This window comes from Dendropsophus ebraccatus, chromosome 11 (genome assembly GCF_027789765.1).
Source record: "Dendropsophus ebraccatus isolate aDenEbr1 chromosome 11, aDenEbr1.pat, whole genome shotgun sequence".
Classification (NCBI taxonomy): Eukaryota; Metazoa; Chordata; class Amphibia; order Anura; family Hylidae; genus Dendropsophus; species Dendropsophus ebraccatus.
Genome location: NC_091464.1, coordinates 61,081,400 through 61,096,459, shown reverse-complemented (window position 1 = coordinate 61,096,459; position 15,060 = coordinate 61,081,400). Strand labels below are relative to the sequence as shown.

The 15,060-nt window shown below is 45.4% G+C and overlaps 1 protein-coding gene across 2 annotated transcripts in view; it reads left to right on the top strand.

The window, feature by feature from the left end:
• Positions 1–15,060, top strand: part of DYRK1A (dual specificity tyrosine phosphorylation regulated kinase 1A) — a 70,550-nt gene that overhangs the window by 48,991 nt on the left and 6,499 nt on the right. For both annotated transcript variants that reach the window (XM_069944657.1, XM_069944656.1), the window contains 7 exons: positions 6,836–7,035; positions 7,261–7,353; positions 7,981–8,169; positions 11,298–11,445; positions 12,054–12,340; positions 12,429–12,575; positions 14,785–14,925. In XM_069944657.1, coding sequence (XP_069800758.1) covers positions 6,836–7,035; positions 7,261–7,353; positions 7,981–8,169; positions 11,298–11,445; positions 12,054–12,340; positions 12,429–12,575; positions 14,785–14,925 — 1,205 coding nt within the window. The remainder of the gene's footprint in view (positions 1–6,835; positions 7,036–7,260; positions 7,354–7,980; positions 8,170–11,297; positions 11,446–12,053; positions 12,341–12,428; positions 12,576–14,784; positions 14,926–15,060) is intronic.

Below are 15,060 nucleotides of genomic sequence, written 5' to 3'. Positions count from 1 at the left end.
CCCAGCTGAGGGTTGTAGTTCGCAGATCATCGCAACATTCCAGGAAGTTTTTTGTTTTTTTTAAAAAAAACTTTCCAAAAAAATATGCATTATATATGTATAGTAACTACAACTTCCAGCATGTTCAGACAGCTTGTGGACTTTAGGGGAAGTTACGGTCTTTGCTGTGGAGGTGGAGAAAACATGGTGTACACGTACACATTATATATGCATGGCAGCAGCCTCTGACCTGTCACACTACAACTTCCAGCATGCTCTGATAGCTGTTGGATGGGATCACCAGGATATCCCAGGAACTTACACCCTCTAGCAAGGGGTGGAGATGTATGTGTGTATGTATTGGTGTGTGTATATGTACGTATATATAGTGTGTGTGTGTATATGTGTGTGTGTGTATATATATATATATATATATATATATATATATATATATATATATTAATATATTATAATATATTATAATATATTATATTTCTACCTATATCCATCTCCTTCAACTTGTGGCGGTTTCCTGACCTGTTGGGAGTTGTAGTTCTGCAGCAGCCGGAGTCCACTGATGTACATGTTATTACTAATACTGTGACTAGCAGCGCCCTCGTGGTGACACCATAGAGATATGTGGAGTACAATTTGGAACAAATAAAGTAGAAGGCCAGTTTCACAGGTACCGTATTGCAGTGGATTTCACACTGCTATACTGTGTACTGGTATGGTCTGTGGCTCCACATTCTCACAGCAGATTTTCATTTTGCTGCAATAATGTAGCCACTGCCTACTTAAAGCGAATGTATCATCAGTAAATTTGCTTTAAGTTCTGCATAAGTATAAAACAGCGCCAGCACGGGGAAGCCAGTGCAATGGTCCTTTTGAACCACTGCCCAGTTCCCGCGTATGGCGCTGTTTTACTTCCAGGCTGGCCAGCCCTCAGCAGGTGGAAACCCCCCACCCCTCTATGACATCGCTCCATTAGAATCAATGGTGCCGCATCATAGAGGGGCCGGCCGGCCCGCTTCAAGTGCTTCAGCCCATATTAGCAGCCCTGTTCTAAGCAGTGAACTGATAAGCTAAAGGGAGAAAGAAGTCATTATATTCAGAGCCTGGACCCGCTGGAGGAGGTAGACAGGCCCAGGTTGCGTGCTTGATCTATTGAACATAGCACAAATTAAGCCCCGCCCCCACTTCCTGTTTTCTGTGGGCCAGTTCACACTGAGCAAGATCCGTTGGAATTCCGCGGTGGAATCCCGCCGTGCTCACTGTGCTGATGTAAGTAGGTGGAGAGGACGTGTGCTCGTCCGCTGCCGCCACTCTCCGCTCAAAGAACTAGCATGTTCATTCTATGGGCAGAGAGGAGAGGGAGCGGACGAGCGCGCACTCTCCCATTCGCTCAAAGCAGGACACTGAGCGCGGTGGGATTCCGTGGCAGAGAGCTCCGCCACGGAATTGCGTCGCGTTTCCTCAGTATGAACTGGCCCTTAATCTGATGATAGAAATGTCATAGGTTATTATTTTAAGGGTAGCTGTTTTAAACAGCAGAGAGCATAAAGAGGTACATGGCTTCTACTTCCCAGAGTCACTGAGTGACCGGATGATACTGCCCATTATTACTGTCCATCCCTAGGAGAGAGCAGGGGAAAAGGTTCAGGTTTAGCATCATCCTCCCCACCATGCTACTACATCATCCACCCCCTAGAGAGGGACACTGCAGGCGTAGGCCATAACTTTCATGAATGTCCTCCATCATTGTGTCTAACAACTTTATGAAAGAGGAAGATGGCACTCCACCTCGAAATGCTGTGAAATAAAATGCAACCGAATGCCACTACATTTTATATATTTTCCTGCTTGCATCTTATATTGTGCTTTTATAAAATCTATTGGTTCTTGGAAACTGTCAGCAGGCAGGAAGGAAGGCTGCATTTGGATTGATAACCCTGTACCTTCTTGCACACTGGCTCTTAAAGGGGTAATCCACAGGAGAAAATGTTTGGAAATCAACTGGTATCAGTTATACAAATTTGTACATTTATTCTACTGAAAAATCTCAAGCCTTCAGTACTTATCAGCTGCTGTATGTCCTGCAGGAAGTGTTGTATTCTTTCCAGTCTGACACAGTGCTCTCTGTTGCCACCTCCATCAGGAACTGTCCAGAGCAGGAGAGTTTTTTTTATGGGGACTTGCTACTGCTCTGGACAATTCCTGACATGGACAGAGGTGGCAGCAGAGAGCAGTGTGTCAGACTGGAAAGAATACACCACATACTGCAGGACATACAGCAGCTGATAAGTTTTAGAAGACTTGAGATTTTTCAATAGAATTACTTTACATATTTCTAAAACTTTCTGATACAAGTTGATGTGAAAACATTTTTTTTTTTTTTACCCTCTTAGTACCCCGTTAAATTCGGAATGTGATATCCATCTGTAAAAATAAAGATGCCCATGCGTTTAAATTACAGAATGAAGCAACTTTGCTCATAGACCTGGTTAAAAAAATGTCCTTCTGTTTTGTGTATACAGCTCTTCTGCAAACCCATGTATCTATGATCCCAGACCCTTCTATATTCGGTGCTTGTTATGGCAGTGAAACACAACCTATAGGCAGGATAGCGCTGTAGTGCCCCCTTTCTTGGCTTCCAGCAACATATTGATACATGATGGGGATATAGCCCACTACAGCGCTTACCTACAGCATAGGTTCTGTGCTTCACGGGACATGTGAATAAACCCTAAGGCTAGATGTCACTATGTAACTTCCTTTAGGAAAGTGCTTATAATATAGCATCTTACTGTACTGTAGCAGGATTCATACCCCCCGATGGAGGCTTCAGAGCTGTATGCACACGGAGGACAGAGAATTAACATTGGCAATCTTTTGTCTGTCACTGGGTGACGTGGTTGGGAGGCTGCCTGCCTACACTGTACACACCAGATCCAAGGACACATGGTGCATCTCTGACACCAACACCAAGTGCAGAAAGCGGCTATTGTGTTTCCACAGGATTAAGTGGTTCAATAAAATCTGCACCGGAAGCTGAGGCACATTTTATTTTTCTGCTTTTTTGTGCCATAAAAAGCATCTTTCCCTTGTTTATGAATGAATAGAGCGGTGCTGTGAGGTGAACCAGACACAAGGACTTCTATCAGCATTGGAATGTGCCGCAATGACTTATGCAGCCGCACTGCTTTATTTAGCTATAGGTTTGGGTCAGAGCAACACTGTATGGGGAACTTACTGATTTATTTATTTTTTCTCTATTACTTATCCTGTACTGATCCTGAGTTACATCCTGTATTATACTGCAGAGCTGCACTCACTGTTCTGCTGGTGGGGTCATTGTATATATACATTACATTACTTATCCGAGGGGCCCCCAAACTACGGCCCGCGGGCTGCATGCGGCCCCCCGAGGTTATTTATCCGGCCCCCGCCACACTTCCACACCGCTGCCTATCCATGCCCTTGCCCCGCATCCACGCCGCCGCCGCCGTCGTCATCCCCGGGCGGGCCGGGCCCCTTGCACTCTTGGTCAGTCGCCGGAGGGATCCCCCAGCAGGTGCAGCGACGTCATTACTGCCCCTACCGGAGGATCCCTCAGATGTTTGCCCTGCCGACATTGCAAGGGGACAATATAACTATATGGGGGACATTGCAGGGGGACAATATAAATATATGGGGGACATTGTAGGGGGACAATATAACTATATGGGGGACATTGCAGGGGGACAATAGAACTATATGGGGGACATTGCAGGGGAACAATATAACTATATGGGGGACATTGCAGGGGAACAATATAACTATATGGGGGACATTGCAGGGGAACAATATAACTATATGGGGGACATTGCAGGGGGACAATATAACTATATGGGGGACATTGCAGGGGGACAATATAACTATATGGGGGACATTGCAGGGGGACAATATAACTATATGGGGGACATTGCAGGGGGACAATATAACTATATGGGGGACATTGCAGGGAGACAATATAACTATATGGGGGACATTGCAGGGGGACAATATAACTACTGTATATGGAGACATTGCAGGGGGACAATATTACTATATAAGGGACATTATTACTATATAGGGAGCCCAACAGGGAGCATTATTACTATATGAGGGACAATGCAGGGACACATTATTAGTATATGGAGGACAATGCAGGGGACATCATTACTATATGGGGGCACAGCAGGGGATCCTACATACAGGGGGTAACCCACATACCTAATTGAGTGCAGCTTGAGGGGGTGAAGATGAAGTGGGGGGAGTTGAAAGTGGGGTGAGGGGGCTGGTTGAGGGTGTGAAGGGGGAGTTAGGGGGGCTGGTTGAGGGTGTGAAGGGGGGAGTAAGGGGGATGGTTGAGGGGATGAAGAGGGAGTGGGGAGGCTGGTTGAGGGGGGGGTTGAGTGGGGGCTGGGGTGAGGGGTGGAAAAAGAGGGATGCTTTTACTTTGGGGGGTGGGGGTTGTGGCATTTTGCACTGGTATTTGATTAGTTTTTTTTTTTTTTTTTTTGATAGTCTGGCCCTCCGATGGTCTTAGGGACAGTGAACTGGCCCCCTGTGTGAAAAGTTTAGGGACCCCTGACTTATCCTGTACTGATCCTGAGTTAAATCCTGTATTATACTGCAGAGCTGCACTCACTATTCTGCTAGTGGGCTCACTGTCACATTACATTACTTATCCTGTACTGATCCTGAGTTACATCCTGTATTATACTCCAGAGCTGCACTCACTATTCTGCTGGTGGGGTCACTGTGTACATACATACATTACATTACTCATCCTGTACTGATCCAGAGTTACATCCTGTATTATACTCCAGAGCTGCACTCACTATTCTGGTCACAGTGTACATCTATTACTTAAACAGCTACTGACGTACGGATGTAACTCTGGATCAGTGCAGGATCAGGGCTGCAGCACTGACTAGTTTGCAGGATAGTAGTAACACCAGTGTCCTGTGTTGTGCTTCTGTGGTTGCAGGTCGGCAGCAATGACTGTAATAAGTAAAGGGAATTTTGATGACAATCAGATCGCATCCTTGTACTGATGACATCACTGCCCGGGGAAATATACTGAATGTTTCCTATCAGTTGTGCGTGGTTCTCTGTTTCTCTGGCCATCATTGGCTGTATAATTGGGTCTATGTGTCCAGCCCTCAGGGCGGCTGTGGTGTATACACAGGGCACGTCAGGTTATGGGTGACTGAAAACTAAAAGACGGCCTAGTGCCCGGCTCATGTGTTTTAGACATTTTGTACATTTAAAAATTCCAAAGTGGACACCTTTTGCCAATACAGCATAGTAGTGTGGGGGATGGGTTGTTTCTTTGAGGACTATGACAAATTTGCATATGGAGTCTTATAAGCTGTTCATTGCTCCGTGGGAAAAAGTATGTAAAGTGGCCGTCCTCCAGAAGGTGAAAGTGCTCTCCTCTGCCACCTACTGGAGTACAATCCTTCAAGCAGCCTTAAAGTGACTGTACCACCAGGCCCAGGCTGAAGCACTGGAGGCGGGCTGACCCACCCTTAGTGGGAAGAAATCCCAGCCCCTCCATGATGTGACTCCATTAGAATCAATGGAACCCTATCATAGAGGGGCGGGGGTTTCCTCCCACTAAGGGTGGGTCGGCCGCCTCCAGTGCTTCAGCCTGGGCCTGGTGGTACAGTCACTTTAAAGCAGATTACTGATATTTCAACATGTCATAGGTTTTGTTTAGTGTGAATCTCGCCACTGATAGCTAGACAGAGCTGGGAGAAAACTTTAAGTGACTGTGACTTATCATGGAATGACCTGGGGCTGCACGACGGCTAAAAGAAGAAACCATGTTATGGTGGTTTTGACTTATCCACATGCTGTATCTGGATGAAGATTTAAGAGGTGGTGGGGTCCTTACTCCTCCTGCAAGCCAAGATGGCTGTGTTTTAGAGAGAAACTATATTGGTGTAAAGCTGGCATCTGCTACTCTCCTTTCGATCTCCTCTGTTTGCACAGTCCGCAGGGTCCTCCAACCTATCTAAAGTAGATGCTGAAAGGAATAAATGATTACATCATAAGGTGGTCATGTACCTTCAATAGCCATCGGCCAAACATTCATATGTTAATGGGGGAATATATATGAGAATGTTATATTGGTTGTGTCAGTGGGTTTGGACCACTACAGCGCCATCTGAACCACATTGGTGTACCATTCAGTGTATTCCCCCCTGGGGGTAATAAGTTTCTATTACCATTTCAGCTATGTACTTTACTTAGTTACCATTTTCATGATCGGTTTGTTGTCGTCCAAAGTTTATTCGAAAGCAGCACAACTTTTTGCTGCATGATGATGTTCCCGAAGAATCCTTATTCTTCATACTCCTTGTAAGTTTTGTTCCCCAGATGTCAGGGCTGCTGTGTGTTACCCCTAAGCTGTCATCTGTTTTTGATGTGTAAAGCCTGTGTTTTTGTATCTATAAGCACAAGGTGTGAACATGCTGTACAGATGTTCCTTACGTTGTTACGCCATAACCAGTTACCTGCCGGGCTCCTTAATGCTGGCTCTGTGTTGGTATACTACAATTCACTTACTTACTGCAGCTTTTCAATAAAATGTCCTGCAGCTCCATCTAGTGTCTGTTTAGTAAACTGCAAACCAACCAGAGCTCTTCATAGACACTTTTTATTTATTTATTTTTCTTACAGCTCCTGTTAGTCTAGAATTATGAGCCAGTGTAAATGGGTGAAATGCTTCATAATGCAAACAAAAGCAGTTTTAATAGACATGATTGCTTAAATTATATATGAATATATAATTTATTATTTTTTTTTTCTTCAATTTTTCCAGGAGGAGAGACTTCAGCATGCAAACCGTCATCTGTCCGGCTTGCACCCTCATTTTCATTCCATGCTGCGGGTCTACAGATGGCTGGACAAATGCCACACTCTCATCAGCAGTACAGTGACCGGCGTCAGCAGAACCTAAATGACCAACAAGTATCTGCCTTATCTTACAATGACCAGATTCAGCAACCGTTGGCTAACCAGGTGAGACTTCTGTCTACGGTACTACCAAGATTAAATATATCGCCTGTCCCTATATTCATTTACTATTGAACTGCTAAAGATGGCAGAATACAGCTATTGACTGTCCTATTTCAAGTGAATGGAGTGACCTTTCAGCTGTTGAAAAAATACAATTCCCATCATGCCTGTGATGCTTTTGTGCACAATACTTTACATTCATTGGTATTTTATTTCGTCTTTCTGCAGCGACGGATGCCCCAAAACTTTCGGGATCCACTTACAGCGCCATTGAGGAAACTGTCAGTTGACTTGATCAAAACTTACAAACATATAAATGAGGTGAGAACAAATATTTACTTAGGGACTTATGGAGCATTGGGGAGGGGGAGGGGGGGGGGGTGATGGTACTATACTAGTGACAAGTTTTTTTTCTTTTCAACATCAGGTACATGGGGCTTTAAGTGCAGATTGTATTTAATGGTTGACAAGTTGTTCCGTACTACAGTTACTAAAATGGATTGCTTCCCTCAGCTCTATCAGTCCACCCACCCTACATCCTCCACTCCCACAGCTTTTCTGCCAGTTCTCAACCCAAAGCTGTTGTAGATGATCACACATACTGTGAGGTAGCAGCACCTGCTGTGCTTACTGCTGGTCTGAATCAGAAGGCAGCCTGCTGTAAACACACCTCTCGCTTCCTAAGTGTCCCAGTAGAGAGAAATATGTGTATATAACAGGGAGATATTGGGGCTGGCCAGAGGTGGGCAAATCACTTAGTAAGGCTCCTCAGCTCAGTGAGTGGATCCAGCTATACCTCCAGAGATGGCAGAGGATGATGCTTTTATTTCCAGGGGTTGTCAGGGGTGAATCATGCAAAAGCTAGTACTATTAGTGAAAACACTTGGAGTGATAGTCCTCCTTAGTTCAGTGTTTCATTGTGTATTCTTATGTATTATATGCCTCCAGGTCTACTATGCAAAAAAGAAGCGGCGGCATCAACAGGGACAAGGCGATGACTCCAGTCACAAGAAAGAAAGAAAGGTTTACAATGATGGCTACGATGACGACAACTACGACTACATTGTGAAAAATGGCGAGAAGTGGATGGATCGCTATGAAATAGACTCTTTGATTGGAAAAGGTTCCTTTGGCCAGGTAAGGAATGTGTATTTCAGAATTTCACACTTTTTTAATATTTGCTTTTGATCTGCGTTTATTATCCATCGTTTGTTTCCTGGAATAGAAAATTACTCTTGGTCATGTGATTTTGCAGCTGTGTATGTGCCCGTCTCTTACAGTTAGAGCTGCTGTTAGTCATGTGACACGAGGTGCACCTGTGTGACCATCTTATGACCAGGAAGTGAAGAATGAAAATTCCTATTGATGCTAAAATCTTACACCGTTCCTTTCATAAAGATGTCCTAGGGCCATGTCAAAAGTGTTGACTGGTACGGGTCTGGGTATTCAATTAGAGGGGATAAAAGTGCTCAGCAAGGTGCTGCTTTTTCCTGCAGGAGATGGACTTTAACAGAAATCCTTTGGGGCCCATCTCATGTTGCATGGACAGAGCACAAAATGAACGCTGTCCCTAAGACATTTAAAGGGCACCATTCAGTTATATTAATATAGCTAAGATTAAGAAAAAAAAAATTAAGGGATTATGCAGGTTTAGAAAATGTGTTGTCCTGTGTTGACGTGTCCTGGCGTTGTTGGGTGTTGAGTTCCATTGAAGTGATTAGAGCTGAATTGTAATACTGTGCACAACCTTTGGGCAGGGGGTGACAAGAAAGTAGCTGCTGTGCCTTTTTCTAATTTTGAATTACCCCTTTAAGCCCTACTCTAACATGAGGCTACTATCATTTAGGGTGGGTTCACACAACGAAATTGCAGCGAAATCCGCTGTGATTTATGTACTTTTAGGGTGCCTTCACACCTACCGGATCCACAGCGGATCTCACTTCTGCGAATTCGGAGCGAGATCTACTGCGGATCCGGTACCATTCACCCTAATGATAGCACATACCCGCAGCGGGATTGACATCCCGCTGTGAGTATGAGTTTTAACCCCCTGATGGCCGCAGCCCCGCTGCATCCCCGCCTCCTGCAGCTCCACCGCTGCCCGCATCAGCCCCGGCGCCTGCATACCCGATCGTCGCCTGCATCCCCCATCATCCCTGCAGCCATCACGCATTATCGATCGCCGCCCCCATCCCCCATCATCCCTGCAGCCATCACGCATTCCCGATTGCTGCCCGCATCCCCCATCATCCCTGCAGCCATCATGCATCCCAGATCATCCCTGCAGCCTGCCTGCATCATCCCAGCAGCTGCGCAGAGGAGCAGGTAATGTATGCTCTCGGCGGCGGGCTGCGGGGATGATGCAGGGGGCTGCGGGCGGCGATCGGGGATGCGTGCCGGCTGCGGGGATGATCGGGAATGCGTGATGGCTGCAGAGATGATGGGGGATGCGGGCGGCGATCGGGAATGCGTGATGGCTGCAGGGATGATGGGGGATGCGGGCGTTGATCGAGGATGCGTGCGTGCGGCGATTGGGGATGCAGGCGCCGGGGCTGATGGGGGCAGCGGTGGAGCTGCAGGAGGCGGGGATGCAGCGGGGCTGCGGGCATTAGGGGGTTAAAGCTCATACTCACAGCGGGATGTCAATCCCGCTGCGGGTATGTGCTATCATTAGGGTGAATGGTACCGGATCCGCAGTGTATCTCGCTCCAAATTCGCAGAAGTGAGATCTGCTGTGGATCCGGTAGGTGTGAAGGCACCCTTAGTATGAATACAATTACATACTTGCAGCAGAATTTTCACTGCGCTGCCAGTATATTACCCCCCCCCCCCCCCCCCCCCCCCCCCCCCCCCCCCCCCCCCCCCCAATAAACCCTCAGCTGCCAGTTTAATACTTTACCGGTCTGCACTCCGGCCTGCTTCTGGGGCTCCCAGCATCCTGATGTCCCACTCTGCCAATCAGTGCGCTGTCTTGCCACTGATTGGCTAAGTGGGACGTCAGGGAGCCGCTGCAATTTCATTATGTGTGAGCCCACCCTTAATGGACAGCTCCAACGCTGATAATAGGAAACAAAACTGAACTGAAGCTACAGTTGGTGTCTTCATTTTTTTTCTTCGCTTCCTGGTTTGAGCTTTCCCATGATGCACTTTGTCTCCTGTTATGTCTAACTAATTCTGTAGAAACGTTAGATGGCTTACAGCTTGATCAGCCAATCAGAGCTAAGCAACCTGAGTCCTCTGACATAGGGAGGCCGGCCTAACAAGGCTTAGACCAGTTTCCCTCTTGATGATGTCATTGTCATAAAATGGCTGCCACAGAGCAGCCTGGGGTCAACAGTCATCGGGTAAGAATGAGTTTACATCACTTTCTGGTGGGGGGTTGAGGGGGGGGGGGGGGGGGGGAAGGGGAGAGGGGCAGATAGGTGATTGAAGCATATTACAAAGTTATATAACTTTGTATTGTGTTTCAATTGCTGGGAAAAAGCTTTTCACCGGAGTTATCCTTTAAGGCAGGCATGTCCAAAGTCCGTCCGGAGGGCCATTTGCGGCCCGCGTTCCGAACTTTTACGGCCCCCCAGGTATCCAGCTTGCTATTATCTGCCTGTGTTACAAAGCATATAGCATGTAGCATGTAAAATGGTCGGCCCTCGCACATGTTCACTTCATCAAATTTGGCACTCTTCGAAAAAAGTTTGGACATGCCTGCTTTAAGGGATTATCCAGAGAGCAGAAAAGGTCCTACCTTGGGCAGCTATTGGTCATTGCCTGCAATTTGCTTCCCCCCCCCTCTCTACTGTTGAGGTTATCAGATAACACCTTTAAGCCCCCGGATAACCCCTTTATTCATATGAAGCCTAGCGCCTAAGTTTGGCATACTTTATTAAGCCCAGGGATGCCAGTCTTTTTGGCAATTGTTAAAGTAGAATGTGGCACTAGCCACAATGGTATGATGCACTGGGGACAGTGGGAATTTTTTACAGCAGGATACATTGTGTATATGTATCAGGAGATCCTTTTGACACATACTTGTAATGTAGGCTCAGAACATAGTGTGCACAGAGCACAAGCCACTGTAAAGTTACTTTAGCTAGTATTTACTGTCCTACAGAGTACCGGAAAACAGGGGACCTAACCATTCATTTTGCAGACCTGACAACAGAGAAATGGGAACAGTTTACGCTTAAACTTGTGGAAGGACTGAATGTGAACATCTAACAGCACACTGGTGCATCGCTGCAGCCTCATGGTGTTCTCATCCTTTGCAGGTTGTGAAGGCATACGACCGCGTGGAGCAGGAGTGGGTGGCTATTAAAATTATTAAGAACAAGAAAGCTTTCCTAAATCAAGCCCAGATTGAAGTACGACTTCTCGAGCTGATGAACAAACATGACACGGAGATGAAATACTACATAGGTAATACAGCTTTCATGTATCCTTTTTTTAGATTTTCCCCTGATTGTCTGCTCCCTTAGGCCGGGGTGTACAGGATGGGACTCTTGGGGGTTAACATTTATATTATGCTTGTTGGCTGATCTGACAGCTGCAGGTTACGAAGTCAAAGCGCATATCTGGTTATATACTAGTGTGGTGGTTCGGAACTATTTGTTTTCTGAACTCCTATTAGAGCTGTTTTAATGCACTTTGTCAGTGTTCTTTTTTGTGCTTAACTGTCTTTTTTTTTAGTTTTGCATTAGTTCTTTATGAAACTCTTTGTCATTTTGGCAATACAGCTCTGGGGTTGGCCTGTGTGTCTCCATGGTAACAGACAAGAAGTAAATCCTGTGTAGTCTACCACACCTACTTCTAACTTTTAAATGCATGTTAATATAAAGTTAGGGACTGCATGATCAAGCTATGTATGGTTTGTTTGCTCTCTGTTACCATGGAGACAGGTTTGTATAAAGCGTTAGTGTCAGACAGCCGTACGCAAGGTGACAGTACACAAAGCTTGGTAGAAAAAAAGACATTAGTCTCCCTAAGATTTCTAACATTTTTTGATTTTTGCTCTTTTATTCTTTCAGTGCATTTAAAGCGACATTTTATGTTCCGAAACCACCTCTGCCTCGTGTTTGAAATGCTTTCATACAACCTCTACGACTTACTACGTAACACCAACTTCCGTGGTGTTTCTTTAAACCTGACACGAAAGTTTGCACAGCAGATGTGCACTGCACTACTATTCCTGGCTACTCCTGAACTTAGTATCATTCACTGTGACCTAAAGCCTGAAAATATCCTGCTCTGTAATCCCAAGCGAAGCGCCATTAAGATTGTTGATTTTGGAAGCTCGTGCCAGCTAGGGCAAAGGGTAAGTGCTTCTTAAAAAGACTTAATGCTGCTATTAAAGCATTAGGCAAAGCTTCATTAATATGGGATGTCTCTTTTTCTGCCCACAGATATACCAATATATTCAGTCTCGTTTTTACCGGTCTCCAGAGGTTTTACTGGGAATGCCTTATGACCTTGCGATTGACATGTGGTCCCTCGGTTGCATTTTAGTTGAAATGCATACTGGAGAGCCCCTCTTCAGCGGAGCCAACGAAGTAAGAAAAGTGTCAACATTATATGCATCCCTATAGGGGGATTCGTTCACCTCTTTTGCTTTCTAGTGAATTGCCACGCGGTAACTGTGCAAAACACATTCACCCCACGGACTTGTAGAGTATTTGACACCCTTCGAGGGGTTTTGTTCTATGTTCTACTTGCTATTAGTGAATAAAACTTTGTTACACACATGCTTTAAACCCTATGAACCACAAGAGGGCAGTCTGCTACCCCTGTGTGTGCAGCAGTGCAATTTTACTGATGAGGTACTGAAGCACAGTGTAAATGAGGATTTCATCGTCACAAGGGTTATGAGAATGAAATTGTCAGTTCTTAGAGCAGTGTTTCTCATCCTTCGCCTCTCCTAGTTTTGCAGCACTACAGCTCCAATCTGAGAGCCCAGTGGCAGCAGTTGTTTTGCAACAGAAGGCAAGCGTCTTGAGCTTTAGAACATTTAATTTTTTTTTTTTTTTTTTAACAGGCCTAGACCATTAAAGTGACAAAACTGGGTCATGCTACAACTTTTTTTTTTTTTTTTATAGAATTTTTGCATTAGATAGTTCAAGGTTTAATATGCCCTGTTGGTCTCCATGTCAGTGAATATTTACTGAGAGCCTATTGAAAGTAGCAGTAGCAGCATTTACATGAACGGGGCAGTACCTTAGTTACTTGCACCTCCACTAATAAAATTCTGCAATGGACAGGATGATGAGCCATGCATATTGAAGAGGATGCAGAGCTTACACGAGCCTTGTATTCCATTCAACTACAACTAATTGGTTGGATTGCCAAGAGTTATTCCCCCACCCAAAATTGATAGTCTGTCCTGAAGATAAGCTATTTTTCTTTTTCTAACAGGTTAGTTAACTTCTTTAAAGGGAACCTGACAGCAGGACACAACCCACCCTACCCCACGATATAACGGGGGATACTTACCCTCTTCTTGTGGTCCCGATCCAGATGCCGGTCCCGTCGCATTGAAAGCATTGCTGTGCTCATTATGCAAATGAGTAGAGATGAGTCTGATGCCCATAGGAAATCACTGCTCCAGTGATTTCCTGTGGGCATCGGACTCTTCTCTGCTCATTTTCATAATGAGCATGGCAATGCTTTCAATGCGATGGGACCGGCATCTGGTTTGGGACCACAAGGAGAGGGTAAGTATCCCGCGCTGTATCCCAGGGTAGGGCGGGTTCTGGCCCACTGACAGGGCTGGCAGAATCCTTTTTAAGTGTATTTATCATTTCTTGCTAGTGGAATTCATCCACAACACAGTTGACTGCATTTGTGAGTGTATACACTCAATGGCACTGCCAAATGAATTTATTTCGCGAACTGACATGCCGAAGGCATATCCTTCCACCAGTAAGAAATGTTAGTTACACTGTGAGGATATATTGGTGCACAAATAATCTGAGATGTAGGTTTCCCTACTCAATTTAGGTGTGGGGTAGGTGTTCTTGCTTTAATTAAGGCTTTGTTAATCCAGTACAAGTGACTACATCTATATGGAATAAGGACTGTGCTGCAGATTTTAAAGTCTGCTGCATGCTTGTTGTTTGTGCAGTATCATGTGGAAAAGCGGATTAGCCACATGGAGTGACTTCCTGTGGATACTATAGCACACAGGTGTAAAACATGTGACCCTTCAGCTATTGCTAAACTACGATTCTCATCATTTATGAACAGCCAAAGCTGGCTATGCACCAAAATTAAAGGGGAGCTCTCACTGGGACACTTTTTCATTTTCATCCATCAGCTACGCTCTCCAGCCACTTCCTGGTGACACTTGCTGCTGACGCCCACATCCAGCTGCTACGATCCCTCTGTCTCCAGCAGCTTCTTGGTTTGAGACAGGCTTTGAGATGTGACATTGTCAGGCCCGCTCAGCCATTCAGCAGCAGAGGCGGGACCCGCTACAGCCACTGAACTGCTGAGCGGTTGTGCCAACATCACATCTCAAAGCCCGTCTCAAACCAAGAAGCTGCTGGAGAAAGAGGGACCGTAGCAGTTGGATGTGGGTGTCAGTGCTGGTGACAGTGTCCCAGCTGGAGTACCCCTTTAAAAAGTCTCAGTTTACAGCAATTATATTGAAAGACTGAGTCTGTCTGAAAATAACTTTAAGGACTAGTTTAGTAGATAACATGATGCTTGGTGGAATTTATCCTTTATTTTTGCAGTTGACAGTAATTGCTCTTCCTTCACTAGGTCGACCAGATGAATAAAATTGTGGAAGTTTTAGGAATACCATCTGCTCACATCCTCGACCAAGCACCAAAAGCCAGAAAGTTCTTTGAGAAGATGCCAGACGGCACTTGGAACTTAAAGAAGACCAAAGATGGAAAAAAGGTAAGTGAACCAGATCTGTTGCCCCTTGGGGTAGGTTCAGAAAAGGCAGGTTTGTGGTGTGGATTCTGAACCCACAGCTTTGCAGTAGTTTACAGTAGAATACACCTGCAGATGTTTTGCAAACATAACATATCC